Source organism: Corylus avellana, chromosome 5, assembly GCF_965113065.1.
Source record: "Corylus avellana chromosome 5, dhCorAvel1.hap1.2, whole genome shotgun sequence".
Lineage (NCBI taxonomy): Eukaryota > Viridiplantae > Streptophyta > Magnoliopsida > Fagales > Betulaceae > Corylus > Corylus avellana.
Genome location: NC_142494.1, coordinates 1,032,324 through 1,045,279, shown reverse-complemented (window position 1 = coordinate 1,045,279; position 12,956 = coordinate 1,032,324). Strand labels below are relative to the sequence as shown.

Genomic DNA, 12,956 nt, shown 5'->3' with positions numbered 1-12,956 from the left:
CTTTCTACGTAATATAAATCCTTTTGCAAATGACTTGACTTTATGGATAATTACAAGCTATTGATTTTGCTTTCATGGAAACTACTTGTTACCTTCTCGTCCCACTTGACGTGCTCATCTTTTCCTGCGATTCCAACCGTTGGTGTTCAAGCAGATTAAAGTTTTGGAAAGTCGTCCATGGTCGCCTTACGCGTATTGAATGTGAAAATAATATCAATGGTGTTTTGCCTCGACTCTTGAGAGAAAATGTATCTAATCAAAACTATTAACTATATATTATTATTATCATTATTATTTTTAGTTAATAACTTTTCATATGGGCTGTAAATTTCCACAAGAAATTTCAAATTAAAGTGCTTTTACTGCATGTTTTACACAATAAATTTCAAAGTTCTCTCTCTCTCTCTCTCTCTCTCTCTCGGGAGTTCACCCCGATGAGCATCCCGTCAATGGAGTCAATCTACTCCTTCCTTTTATTTTATTTTGATTGTAATTTTGGGTAGCTTGATTATTGTTAGAGTTATTATTTTAGGGTCGATTGGTGTTGGAAGTTTTGATTTCGGTACGTTACGTTGATGGATCAAATTGGTGTGAACTTTCTGTGGCTTGTTTTGATTTCGAGGGTGATGTCCGAATGGTGTTTTATGAGAATTTGTTTTTAAGTGTTCTTTTTGGTTCTTGCTTTGGGTGACAGAGGTTGGGGAGGATGGTTAACAAAGGTTCTTGCTTTGGGTGGCAGAGGTTTTTGCTTTAGGTAGAGGTTGTGTTGTATGTTACCATGTGCCTAAGTGAGAGTGAGAGAGATAAAAGAAATGAAATCAATAAAAAAAATATTAATATTCAATGGTATAGGGAAAGATTAAGGGACATTATTGTGGAGTAATGCATTTGTATAGAGAAACAAAAAATAGTTTTGTTCCCTAAATTTAGGAAAGATGGTTAGGCGTCCGCTGCTAGTATTCTAAGTGTTTTTCCTCCCGCTTTGTCCCTTTTCCTATCTCAAATACAGCATCCTCCCTACGTTTGCTGTCATCGACAGCTTCCCCGTGGGCCATTCGTCTTCTTCTTCACTTAACAGTTAACACTGCACCACTCGTCTCCTCCTTCCTAGATTTGGCTATTTTGTAGATCGGTTTTCTTTGAAACTAGACCTACGTTCCTCCATCAGCCCATGTCTCCCACGCGCTCGTCTACCGCCGTTGTCCTTCTTTCCTCTGCCCTTAGTTCACGTGTCGATGCATGGTTCCCACACAATGATCTAAGACCGCTTTTAGTTTTTTCGTTGCCTCTCCCGCCGCCGATGCCGCTGTTGTTGGATCTTTTGTGGTAGGGGTGTCAACCCGGTCCGGTTTCCCGGTTTTTGGCCAAAACCGGAACCGGAACCGGGGTACCCCGGTTCTTGGTTTTGGGAAACCGGAACCGGAACCGGGACCCCGGTTAACCGGGGTCCCGGTTCCCGGCCGGTTCCGGTTTTACCCGGTCCGGTACCCGGTTTTTGAAAATAATTAGTGTTTGGGGCTTATTTTAGGTATTGGGCCTAAAATAAGCCCATTATTTTTTTCATAAGTTAGCTCATTTAAAAAAGAAACTATTAATCTTTTTGTCTAAATTAAAGAGGCTTTATTGTGATTGTTTCAAATAATTAAAAAATAAACCTAAAAAAGCATAAAAATCCTAAATAATCAATGTTTTTGCCTATATGAGCCTTAAAAATAAAAATTCAAATTTTTTAAAATACCCTAAACATAATTTTAAATTAGATACATAAATAAAACATTAAAACAATAAAAAGTATTGTTTTATATATATACTGAGTATTGCGTAATACTAAGAGTAAAAGAATTAAAATATATATATATATATATATATATATATATATATATATATATATATATTTTAATACCCGGTTCCGGTTTTGACCGGGTGCCAAAAACCGGGACCGGAACCGGGGTCCCGGTTTTTTTTTTTTTTGAAACCGGAACCGGAACCGGGTCCCGGTTTTCCGGTTTCCGGTTTCCCGGTTTCCCGGTTTTCCGGTCCCGGTTCCGGTTTCCCGGTTATTTTTGACACCCCTATTTTGTGGTTTTCTAGCCTTTCCATTGTTAATCTGTTGTTGTGTTTATTGTTTGTGTATTTATGTTATTTGCTCTTTTTTTTTTTTTTTTTTTTGCTATTTTTCTTTGGTTTTGTGGGTTTTAGTCTTCCATGTGCTGCTTTGTTTTGTACTTAGTAGTGGAGATTGTGCTATCGGAGATAGTACTCCTCCTGCTTCATCGATTCTTGCTTCAGATTTTGACAGTACCTTTTCTGTTTAAGCTACCTTCCAATAGTTGTTCCGGTCTCCTAGCAAAAGTTTGAAAGGGGTTTGTGTCCCTTTTAATGCTTTTTTTGCTTCATTAACCGTAAAAGAGCATTCCCAGCAGTTTTTCTATATTCCCTTCCCTTCTTTACATATAAGGAAAATGTTAAAAAATTACAAAGATACTACTCATAGCAGATATTCTATGGTTCCATAAGCATTGAGAATACTACACTTTTACATAATGTGTAGGAAACCAAAAGATGTTTCCTATAACTTTCTTATGCATTATTTTAATACAAAATTATTCGTCTCTCCTCTCTCATTTCTTTATCTTTATTAGGAGTTGTGTTGGAATTTATATTTTATAAATAAAGAATATTTAATTAATATAGAGAAAAATAAGGAAAGCTATTGTGGGTATTTAATTAAAGAGGAAAAAATCTAATAATTATTTGAAGCATCTCCCAAATCCCAAACTTCACTCCAAGCAGCCGAGTTTAATTGTCTTTGACAAATGTACGCGGTTTCACCCCAATTTAAGATTATTCAACAAATATAAAGCTCTCTTATAAAATACTCTAATAAAATTAAAAATTGTGTCTTTTTAACATGTGAAAAAAGAAAATGTTTGGTGATCTTCTTGTTTAGGTAAATTTTATTTTCTAAAAATCAAGTGAGAAAAATAAGGGTCATTTTTTTTTTAAGAAAATAACATCATCTTAAGACCAAGAGAATACTCGGAGAACATCTGACATTTTCATGTGAAAAACATATGTTTTTCTAATGGCGTGTGCTTTTTATATGTCTTTTTTAATAGCATTAATAAGAAAACATGTGCTTCCCACATACTTTAAGATCACATATCTCTTTATTAAACTGATTTATAGTTAATTTATGTCCCTTGTATACCCTTTTAAAAATCTTACTAATATTTAATTTAACCATTCCTTTAACATAAATCCTTTACACAAAAACTAGACTTTATGGACAATTACAAGCTATTACCTTCTCGTCCCACTTGAGGTGCTCATCTTTCCTGCGATTCAATTTCCAACCGTTGATGTTCAAGCGTATTAAAGTGTTTGTCAGATGATATCCACGCGCTTATGGACAGATTGACTCAACAAACAATTTCGACTGAATCACACGAGTAACTTTTTTGTGTGTGTGTGAAAAAACACAGAAGAGTTTGGGAAACAAAAGTAAGGGAAAAGTCGTCCACGTACGGCCTTACGCGCATTGAACGCGCTGAAAATTAATATCAATGGTGTTTGTCTCCAGAGAAAAAATGTATTAGAGCAATAGCATCACATCTCACATGCAACGGATTTTTTTTTTTTTTTACCAAATAGCTAATCTATACTATTATTATTATTATTAGGAGTAATTACTTTTTGCCCCTATAAACTATAGTGTCTTACCACTTTTTTTCCATGAACTACTAATTATGACACATGACCTCATCAAATTACCATCTTATGACAAAAAGCTTTATTCCGTCAGTCAAAGTGGTTAAAATTGACGATTTACGGTCATGTGTAAGTCATGTGCTATTTTAAATTTTTTTTCTTGCACTTTTAACCTCACTTCAGACCGAGAAAATGATTTCAAATGCATTTTTCATTTGATTATTTATTATTTCTTTAAAATAATAAAGAAAAAAAGTGAGATACTTTTCCCACAAATATTTTTTACAAACTAATATCATCAAATAACAAGAGTATCCCTTAGTCAAAATGCATTTTTAGTTTAAAGAATTAATAGGATGAAGACACTATTTAGATTTTTGGTTAACCAGTTTCCATGCAATCTAGAATACAAAAGCCACCGACCGTTGACCGTTGGTGATCAAGGATAAGCAGGGGTGACTTTTCTTTGCATGGACAACAATTTCTAAAAGTTAATGTTTTTTTTCAATACAATTACTTGAACGAAAAATTTCATGGTGATTTCCACAAGAAATTTTGAAGTGCTTTCACACAAGAAATTTCAAGGTGATTTCCCAGTCTTTTACAGGATGTTGGGCCTAAGCCCAGGCCGGCCTTTCTTTTTGAATAGCAGGCCGGCCTTTCCCTTCGCCTATAAATGTCGAATTGGCAAAAGACATCTTCATCTTCAAGATCTGAATCATCTCCATCACCTAGCCGTAAACAAGAAATACGAGTTCTTTCTGTTTTGATTGTTGTCTGAAAAGTTCTGTTTTGTGAAATCAAAAAACTATTTTGTTAAATTTTCTCTTTACACTTCTGCATTAAACAAACAGAACCCAGCTTCAAAATCTGTAAACTCAAAGAAAACAGATTTTCATGTAGAGATTTTCCCTGAAGGATTCTCAATTGTTGAAATTGCAACGTCTTCGAACCGAGTTGTTTTTATTTTCTGGGGAAATGGGATTTTTTTTTTTAATTTTTTTTTTTTCAAATTCCTCGGCTACTTTCTTTAAATAGATTTCCTACCGTTTTCTGTTTTACAAGTTCCCAAAATTAGAAAAACATTTTTTTGTTTTTTTCACTGTTGTGGAGTTTCTTTCAGAGTGAAGTGACGAGTACCCGAGTCAACGAAAGCCACCTCGCTCCCAAAAAACAGAGGAAAATTCTGTTTTTCCTCGTTCCCAGAAACATGTTCCAGTCAAACACCATGAATGACAACCAAGCTTGTGATCATGATGAAGAGAACACTCTAGGTGATGGCTTGCTCCTCGCTGCCGCCGCCGACACCACCACAACCACTGGTTCTGACAAATACCGTCGCATTTGGCGTCGGAGCATTGGTGTAGGGATTCTGGTCTCCATCAAGAGACCCCCTTACGGTCAAGAATCTCCACAGCCATCGCCATCGTCGATACCTTATGCTCCTTGCCCACAAGAGCCTGAAACAGCAGTTGAATCTGAACAATCCCAACATGTTATTGATGTAATTCCCTCTGTTGTTGGGGAGGAACAAGCTGCAGACGAAGATCGGAACAAGGTTGTTCAGATTGTTAAAGAGAAGAACTTCAACTCTCTTAAAAAACACGGCGGCCTTGGCTGGGTTGCAAGTGTTCTGGGTTCTAATTTGGAGGTAATAATCGTATGTTTTTTAAAAACTATCCCAGTGATTTGAAAATTTAAACTTTTTTATTTTATTTTTTTTTAATGTTTTTAAATCTTAAACTATCATTTTCAGTGATTTAATTTAAAATGGCATTTTTACAGAGAGGTGTGTGTGATTTACTTATTCACTTCACTCATCTATGTTAGGTGTGACTTGCCACCCATCACACGTGGGCCCCACTAGTTCTCTACTCCTTTTGGGTTTAGGAGACTTCTGTCCAAATTTGTTTTGGAGTCCTTCTCCTATGTGTAATTGGACTCCTTGTTTGATTTATAGTAGGAGTCCTAAACCAACATGTAAAAGGAGAGTTAAAGCTTCTATATAAGGAACAAAGCACAAGGTGAATTTGTGTGTGCCAAAAACGTGAAGCACCAAAGGGAGGAGAAAAAAGAGAGAATTTGAGAGAAGGAGATACAAGGGCAGCAAGGGTGTTTTCTTCTTGGTGGTTTTTTGGAGGAGCCAAAAACAAGTGATTAGAAGAAAAAGGGTGCTGCAGAGTGAGAGAAGAAAATAGAGATCAGCCGCCATCCGTTCCAGCAAAAGAAGAGTTTGTACATCTGTCTTTTGTATTCTATTTTGGGAATAATCTTTCTTGTGTGATAGTGAGATTTTGGGTGTATTGGGACTTTGGGATTTGAGTGATTTTCTCTCTACTATTTTTGTACTCCATCTTTTGATAGTGGATTTTCTCTGGGTCGTCTCCGCCAGTGGATGTAAGCTTGTTAAGCCGAACCACTTAAATCTTTGTGTCGTGTGTGATTGCTTATCTTTGTTATTCCGCATTCTTCTTATTTTTCACATCTCACGGGTCTTGGGAAATAGGATTAATTTCCTAACAACTGGTATCAGAGCTTTTGGTTCGAGTGGGAGCGATGGCAGGTGAAGAAGGAAAGATGGGAATCAAGAAATTCGACGGCAAAGATTTTGGGTTTTGGAAGGTACAGATTGAAGATATTCTTTACGGGAAGGATCTTCATCAACCTCTTTTGGAAGAACAACCTGACGACATGGATGATAGCGAGTGGGCTCTGCTTGATCGTAAAGCCCTAGCAGTTATCAGGTTATCACTGTCAAAATCAGTTGCACACAACGTTGTAAAGGAGAAGACAGCAGCAGGTCTAATGGCGGCTTTGTCAAGCATGTATGAGAAGCCGTCGGCTAACAACAAGGTGCATCTGATGAAAAAATTGTTCAACCTAAAGATGGCGGAAGGAGCTTCGGTGGCACATCATCTCAATGAGTTCAACACCATCACAAATCAATTATCCTCGGTGGAAATTAATTTTGATGATGAGGTTCGCGCGTTGATCGTCTTGGCATCTTTGCCAAATAGCTGGGAAGCAGTGAGGATGGCTGTGAGTAACTCTGTAGGAAAGAGTAAACTGAGCTATGAAGACGTCAGAGATTTGATTCTCAGTGAAGAGGTTCGCAGAAGAGATGCGGGTGAAGCCTCTTGTTCTGGTGCTGCTTTAAACCTCGAGACTCGGGGCAGAGGACAAGATAGAAACTCTGGTCAAGGCAGATCAAATTTCAGAAAAGGGAGAAGCAAATTCAGATTCGACCGACAACCTGAGTGTTGGAACTGTGGCAAGACTGGCCACTACAAAAAGAATTGCAACGAACTGCGGAAGGAGACTGAGAATGATCATGCAAACATAGTGACAGAAGAAGTATATGATGCCCTACTTCTTTCTGTTGACAGTCCCCTTGATTCTTGGATCTTAGACTCAGGAGTATCTTTTCATACGACAGCGATCCGTGAAATTCTCGAGAACTATGTTGGTGGAGATTTCGGGAAGGTGTATTTGGCTGACGGAACGGCGCTGGATGTTGTGGGCTTAGGAGATGTTCGCATTAGAGTTCACAGTGACTCGGTATGGAAACTACAGAAGGTCAGGCATGTTCCGGAGCTGAAGAAGAATCTGATTTCAGTAGGACAGCTTGATGAAGAAGGGCATTCAATTCATTTCCACGGTGGAAAGTGGAAGGTCAGCAAGGGAGCCATGATTTTGGCAACTGGTCATAAAACAAATACTCTCTATATGACCACGAACAGCAAGGATACAGATGCTGTTGTAGATACGACTGCTGGCTCAAAACTATGGCACCTAAGGCTTGGGCACATGAGCGGGAAAGAGATGAAGGTACTTATGTCAAAAGGGAAACTACCGGGGTTAAAGTCAGTTGAGTCTGATTTGTGTGAAGGCTGCATCCTAGGGAAGCAGAAGAAGGTGAGTTTCGCGGAAGTTGGCAAAGCACCTAAGGTTGGAAAGCTGGAGCTGGTACACACGGATTTGTGGGGTCCCGCACCAGTGGCATCTCTTGGAGGCTCGCGGTATTACATCACATTTATTGATGACTCAAGCAGGAAGGTATGGGTTTATTTCTTGAAAAGTAAATCTGATGTATTTGAGACTTTTAAGAAATGGAAGGCCATGGTTGAGACTGAAACGGGCTTGAAGCTCAAGCGTTTGAGATCAGACAATGGAGGAGAATACGAAGACAGGGGGTTTAAACAGTTTTTCACAGTGAATGGGATTAGAATGGAGAAAACTATCCCGGGAATGCCGCAGCAGAATGGCGTGGCTAAGTGCATGAACAGAACTCTCAATGAGTGTGCCAGGAGTATGAGATTGCATGCTGGGTTACCAATGACTTTCTGGGCTGATGCAGTGAGCACTGCTGCATACCTGATAAATAGGGGGTCTTCCGTTCCCCTGAGCTATAGACTACCGGAAGAAGTCTGGAGTGGAAAAGAGGTAAATCTTTCACATCTGAAAGTTTTTGGTTGTGCTTCGTATGTCCATGATGAGTCTGATTCTCAGAGTAAACTAGATGCTAAATCTAGAAAGTGTTTCTTCATTGGATATGGAGATGAGGCCTTCGGTTATCGATTTTGGGATGATCAAAATCGGAAGATCATTAGAAGTCGGAATGTGACTTTTAATGAGTATGCTATGTACAAGGATGGGTCAAGTGCAGAACCTGAAGTTACAGAGCAGGAACCGAAGAAGTCTGAGTTTGTTAACTTAGATGATCTTTCTGAAAGTACAGTGCAGAAAGAGAAACAATTCGTGGAGGTGGAGCTTGATGAACAATGTTCACTCATGGATGAATGTGATGACAGAAAATCTTCAAGAAACTTACAGCACCGGGAAGAGTCTTATTCTTTAGCAAGAGGCAAAGAGAAACGTGATCGAAAAGCAACAAAGAGGTATGGCTTTGAGGATATGATTTCTTTTGCTCGAGCAGCTAGTAGTGGAGATCCATCGTCTGTTCAGAATGGTACGCTGAAAGAGGTAGAGTCACTACGGAATGGTAAAGCTTGTGAATCGGCAGAATTACTCAAGAGAAAGAAGGCTAAAGGGTGCAGATGGGTCTACAGGAAGAAAAAGTCATCGGAGAAAGCTGTACGGTCGACGGGGCTGATAGGGAGGCATGGTGTTATGTCTAAACCAAGTCCTATGCTCAAGTTCAAGAGGCACTTGGACTTGAGTGACACTTGTGGAGTGTGATTGCCCTTAGGGGCTGAGGCGGAGACAATCGGACGAGACACATTTTGGTAGACTTGATGGGATTCAAGTCAAGGTGGAGATTGTTAGGTGTGACTTGCCACCCATCACACGTGGGCCCCACTAGTTCTCTACTCCTTTTGGGTTTAGGAGACTTCTGTCCAAGTTTGTTTTGGAGTCCTTCTCCTATGTGTAATTGGACTCCTTGTTTGATTTATAGTAGGAGTCCTAAACCAACATGTAAAAGGAGAGTTAAAGCTTCTATATAAGGAACAAAGCACAAGGTGAATTTGTGTGTGCCAAAAACGTGAAGCACCAAAGGGAGGAGAAAAAAGAGAGAATTTGAGAGAAGGAGATACAAGGGCAGCAAGGGTGTTTTCTTCTTGGTGGTTTTTTGGAGGAGCCAAAAACAAGTGATTAGAAGAAAAAGGGTGCTGCAGAGTGAGAGAAGAAAATAGAGATCAGCCGCCATCCGTTCCAGCAAAAGAAGAGTTTGTACATCTGTCTTTTGTATTCTATTTTGGGAATAATCTTTCTTGTGTGATAGTGAGATTTTGGGTGTATTGGGACTTTGGGATTTGAGTGATTTTCTCTCTACTATTTTTGTACTCCATCTTTTGATAGTGGATTTTCTCTGGGTCGTCTCCGCCAGTGGATGTAGGCTTGTTAAGCCGAACCACTTAAATCTTTGTGTCGTGTGTGATTGCTTATCTTTGTTATTCCGCATTCTTCTTATTTTTCACATCTCACGGGTCTTGGGAAATAGGATTAATTTCCTAACAATCTCAACAGGCGGGAATTGACGATGGCAGCCAAGATCAGAAGGTGCGGTGGAACACCAACGACAACCCTGATGGTGGAAAAGGCTTCTTATACTTCTTCTTACAGGCCTGTAGCAAATGGACAATTTTTCTGCTCTTGGTCTCAGCTGGGTTTGCATTTGCTATTGATATCGTGGGGCATGGACTTGAAGATGGGTGGCATGATGGGGTTGCTATACTTGTTGCCGTAGTCCTGCTTGTTGCATTCCCTTCGGTAGGTAACTTTTACCATGAAAGGAAGAGGGTGAAGGAGATGTTAAGGAACATTAGGAAATTGGAAGTGAATGTTGTCAGAAGTGGAAAGCCCCGAGTGATTGCCATTTCTGATGTTGTGGAGGGTGATTTAGTGGTTTTGAAGGAGTTTGATCGTGTTCCGGCTGATGGTTTGTTTGTTGATGAACGGAAGAATTTGGTAGTGGATGAGGTTTTCAACTCCAAAATTGATTGCCATCAGAACCCATTTCTTGTCTCAGGTTCAAAGGTTGTTAAGGGCCATGGTAGGATGCTTGTGACATCGGTTGGCAATAATACAGCTATGGGAAAAGCTCTGAGCTCGGTGGCCTCTCATGATCCTAACGAGAAGACATTATTAAAAGCTCGGATTGATGAACCAAATGATTACAATGAAATGTTTGCTTTTTGTGTCACTCTGCTTATTGCTCTTGTGCTGTTTATCCGCCTCTTATGCGACAAACACCATCACAGTAAGGGGACTGCTATGCCAGAACTTAAGGGGAATGTTTCGGTGGGCATGGTGATGAAGATCTTTGAGAAAATTTCCCTGAAATCTCAAGGAAAGATTTGGATTTTGACAAGTGCTCTTACGGCCATGGTGATAGGTATACAACATGGACTGCCTTTTGTGATTACAATTTCTCTGTACTGCTGGAACAAAAAGGTGCAGATATATGGGGCAGAACCTCAGAATTTATCAGCTTGTGCCACAATGGGGCCTGTCACAGTCATCTGCGTTGATGCAACTGGTGGGCTGATGTGTAACCAGGTGGAGGTTAGCAGATTTTTTGTTGGAGAGAAAGATATCGGCAACGGCGCCGTCGACTCTGAAACGTGCCAAGCTGTTGTTGAAGCTTTGCTTCAGGGGATTAGCGTGTCAGTTCTTGTGACTGATGAGATCAGTACTGTTATCCCGCCCATCAAGAAGCTTATTTCCTTTCTGGGTCTGAAAATGGAGGTTTTGGATCAAAGTTTTGACATTCTTGAGTATACAAGATTGAGCTCTATCAAGAAAGGTAGAGGCGTTGTGTTGAGGAGAAAAGGCAGTGATGAAAATATCAAACACTTGCACTGGTGTGGGGCCGCATCCACTATATTGGAAATGTGTTCACACTACTATGACTGCAGAGGTCAAACTCATGCTATGGAAGGCATGAAATTAAAGTTTGAGCAGATGATTAAAGATATGGAAGATGGTGATCGTCTTAGACCCATTGCATTTGCTTATAAGCAAATTGAGGACCAAGAACTTAAAGAAGAGGAGTTGAACTTGTTGGCACTAGTGGGTCTGAAATACCCATCTCAGGAAGAGATAAGATCAGTAGTGAAAGATCTTAGATGGGCTGGAGTACACGTGAAGTTGATTTCGGAGGATGAGCTCTCGGCAGTGAGAGCCATAGATTTTGGATTAGGAATATCTACGCCTGGTTCAAATCATGTGGCACATGATGGTGAAGAAATTCGACAACTGATTAGCAGTGAAAGGATGGAGAATTTGAATCTGGTTACTGTCATAGGAAGTTGCCTCCCCGAGAACAAGCTTTGGATGATACAGCAATTGCGAAAAGAAGGTCATGTAGTTGCTTTCTTTGGAGGCTTCACTACAAGTGACACCCTTGCTTTAAAAGAAGCCGATGTAGGGATCACTGTCCGGACTCTGAGGACTGAATTGGCAAGAGAGAGCTCTGACATTACTGTCAATGATTTTGTTTCATTATTTCATATTTTGAAGTCGGGCAGATTTGCTTACTACAACATTCAAAAGTTCATCCAACTTCAGCTCACCATCTGCATCTCTGGGTTTATGATAGCCTTGGTGACCACAATGGTTTCAGGAGAATCCCCAATAGCAGGACTAGAAATGATTTGGGTGAATTGGGTTATGTGCCTTGTAGGCAGCCAAATGCTGTTGATGGAGTTAAAAAGCCAGGAACCAGCTAAAGGGTCTCTTATAACCAAGGCCATGTGGGGAAACATTGCAGCTCAAGTCATATACCAGGTTTCTGTCTTGCTGATCTTTGAGTTTAACGGATTCGGCATGAACGACGATGTCCGGAAAACCATGATCTTCAACATGTTTTTCCTATGTCAGATCTTTAATCAGTTCAATGCCATGGACATAGTAGAGAAGCAAGTGTTGATGGAGGTTGTTCGGAGCTATCGCTTTTTGGTCACTTTGGCTGCTGTGATGACAATGCAGATGGTGGTGATTGAGTATTTGGGTATTGTGACCAAGTTTGTGAGGTTGAATGCAATGCAGTGGGGTTCCTGTTGTATTGTTGCTGCACTTTCAATGGGGTGGGATTTGGCCTTAAAATTGCTTGCAGATATCCTCAAAAAATGGCCTTGGGATTTTGGATCAGTTGATGATTCAAATGATGGGTCCTCGAATAGGTGGCCTAGGCCCTATGTTCCCCATTTTGGTGTCCCATTTTTTGTGTTTCTTTTCCACGCGATGCCCGGACTTTTCGCAATTGTAAATCAGTACGAAAATCTGCCTGTGGCTTATAAATAAGTAGTGCAATTGTCTGGTCTAAATGTGAGAATGTTGTAGTACTGATATTCTTCTTCTTTTGTTTTTTTTCTTAGCATCTTTCTGCAACTGTGTAAGGACTTAGATGGTGGGACTATATGTACTTTTTCAAGTCTAATAGAGTCATAGCTTGACCTAACTCCATCGAATATCAATGAAATTCATAGTGGTTTACCCTAATAAGATATGAAAATTTTCATTGCAGGGATTGAAGCCTGATGTGTACTTGGTCACACAAGTGTAATGATGATATTCTTGTTTTTACAATGCTGCTCCTATCCCTAAACATGTTAAAATATTTTGGTTTTCGATTAGCTCTTGTGCAACTCTAAAGATGTAAGCACAATATGGCATGATCTGATTTTGCATTAGATAACAAATATTATAGAGAAATTATTTAGTCAATTTTTTTTTTTTTTTTTTTTTTTTAATTTTTTCTTTTTCTTTTTATCTTATAAATT

General features: G+C 39.5%; 1 protein-coding gene across 1 annotated transcript; it reads left to right on the top strand.

Annotated features, from left to right (window-relative positions):
• Window positions 1–4,715: 4,715 nt before the first annotated feature.
• On the top strand, window positions 4,716–12,659 carry LOC132180669 (putative calcium-transporting ATPase 13, plasma membrane-type). Its single transcript, XM_059593571.2, has 2 exons — window positions 4,716–5,362; window positions 9,700–12,659. Exons 1-2 carry the CDS (start codon window positions 4,922–4,924, stop codon window positions 12,475–12,477), a joined length of 3,219 nt encoding a protein of 1,072 aa, XP_059449554.2. The 5' UTR covers window positions 4,716–4,921; the 3' UTR covers window positions 12,478–12,659.
• Window positions 12,660–12,956: the final 297 nt, after the last annotated feature.

What these genes read in the sequence shown, in the direction of transcription:
- LOC132180669 (XM_059593571.2), top strand. Translation starts at nt 4,922, where the DNA reads ATGTTCCAGTCAAACACCATGAATGACAACCAAGCTTGTGATCATGAT. An exon ending in TTCTGGGTTCTAATTTGGAG is followed by an intron (nt 5,363 to 9,699) that starts GTAATAATCGTA and finishes CAATCTCAACAG; the next exon opens with GCGGGAATTGACGATGGCAG.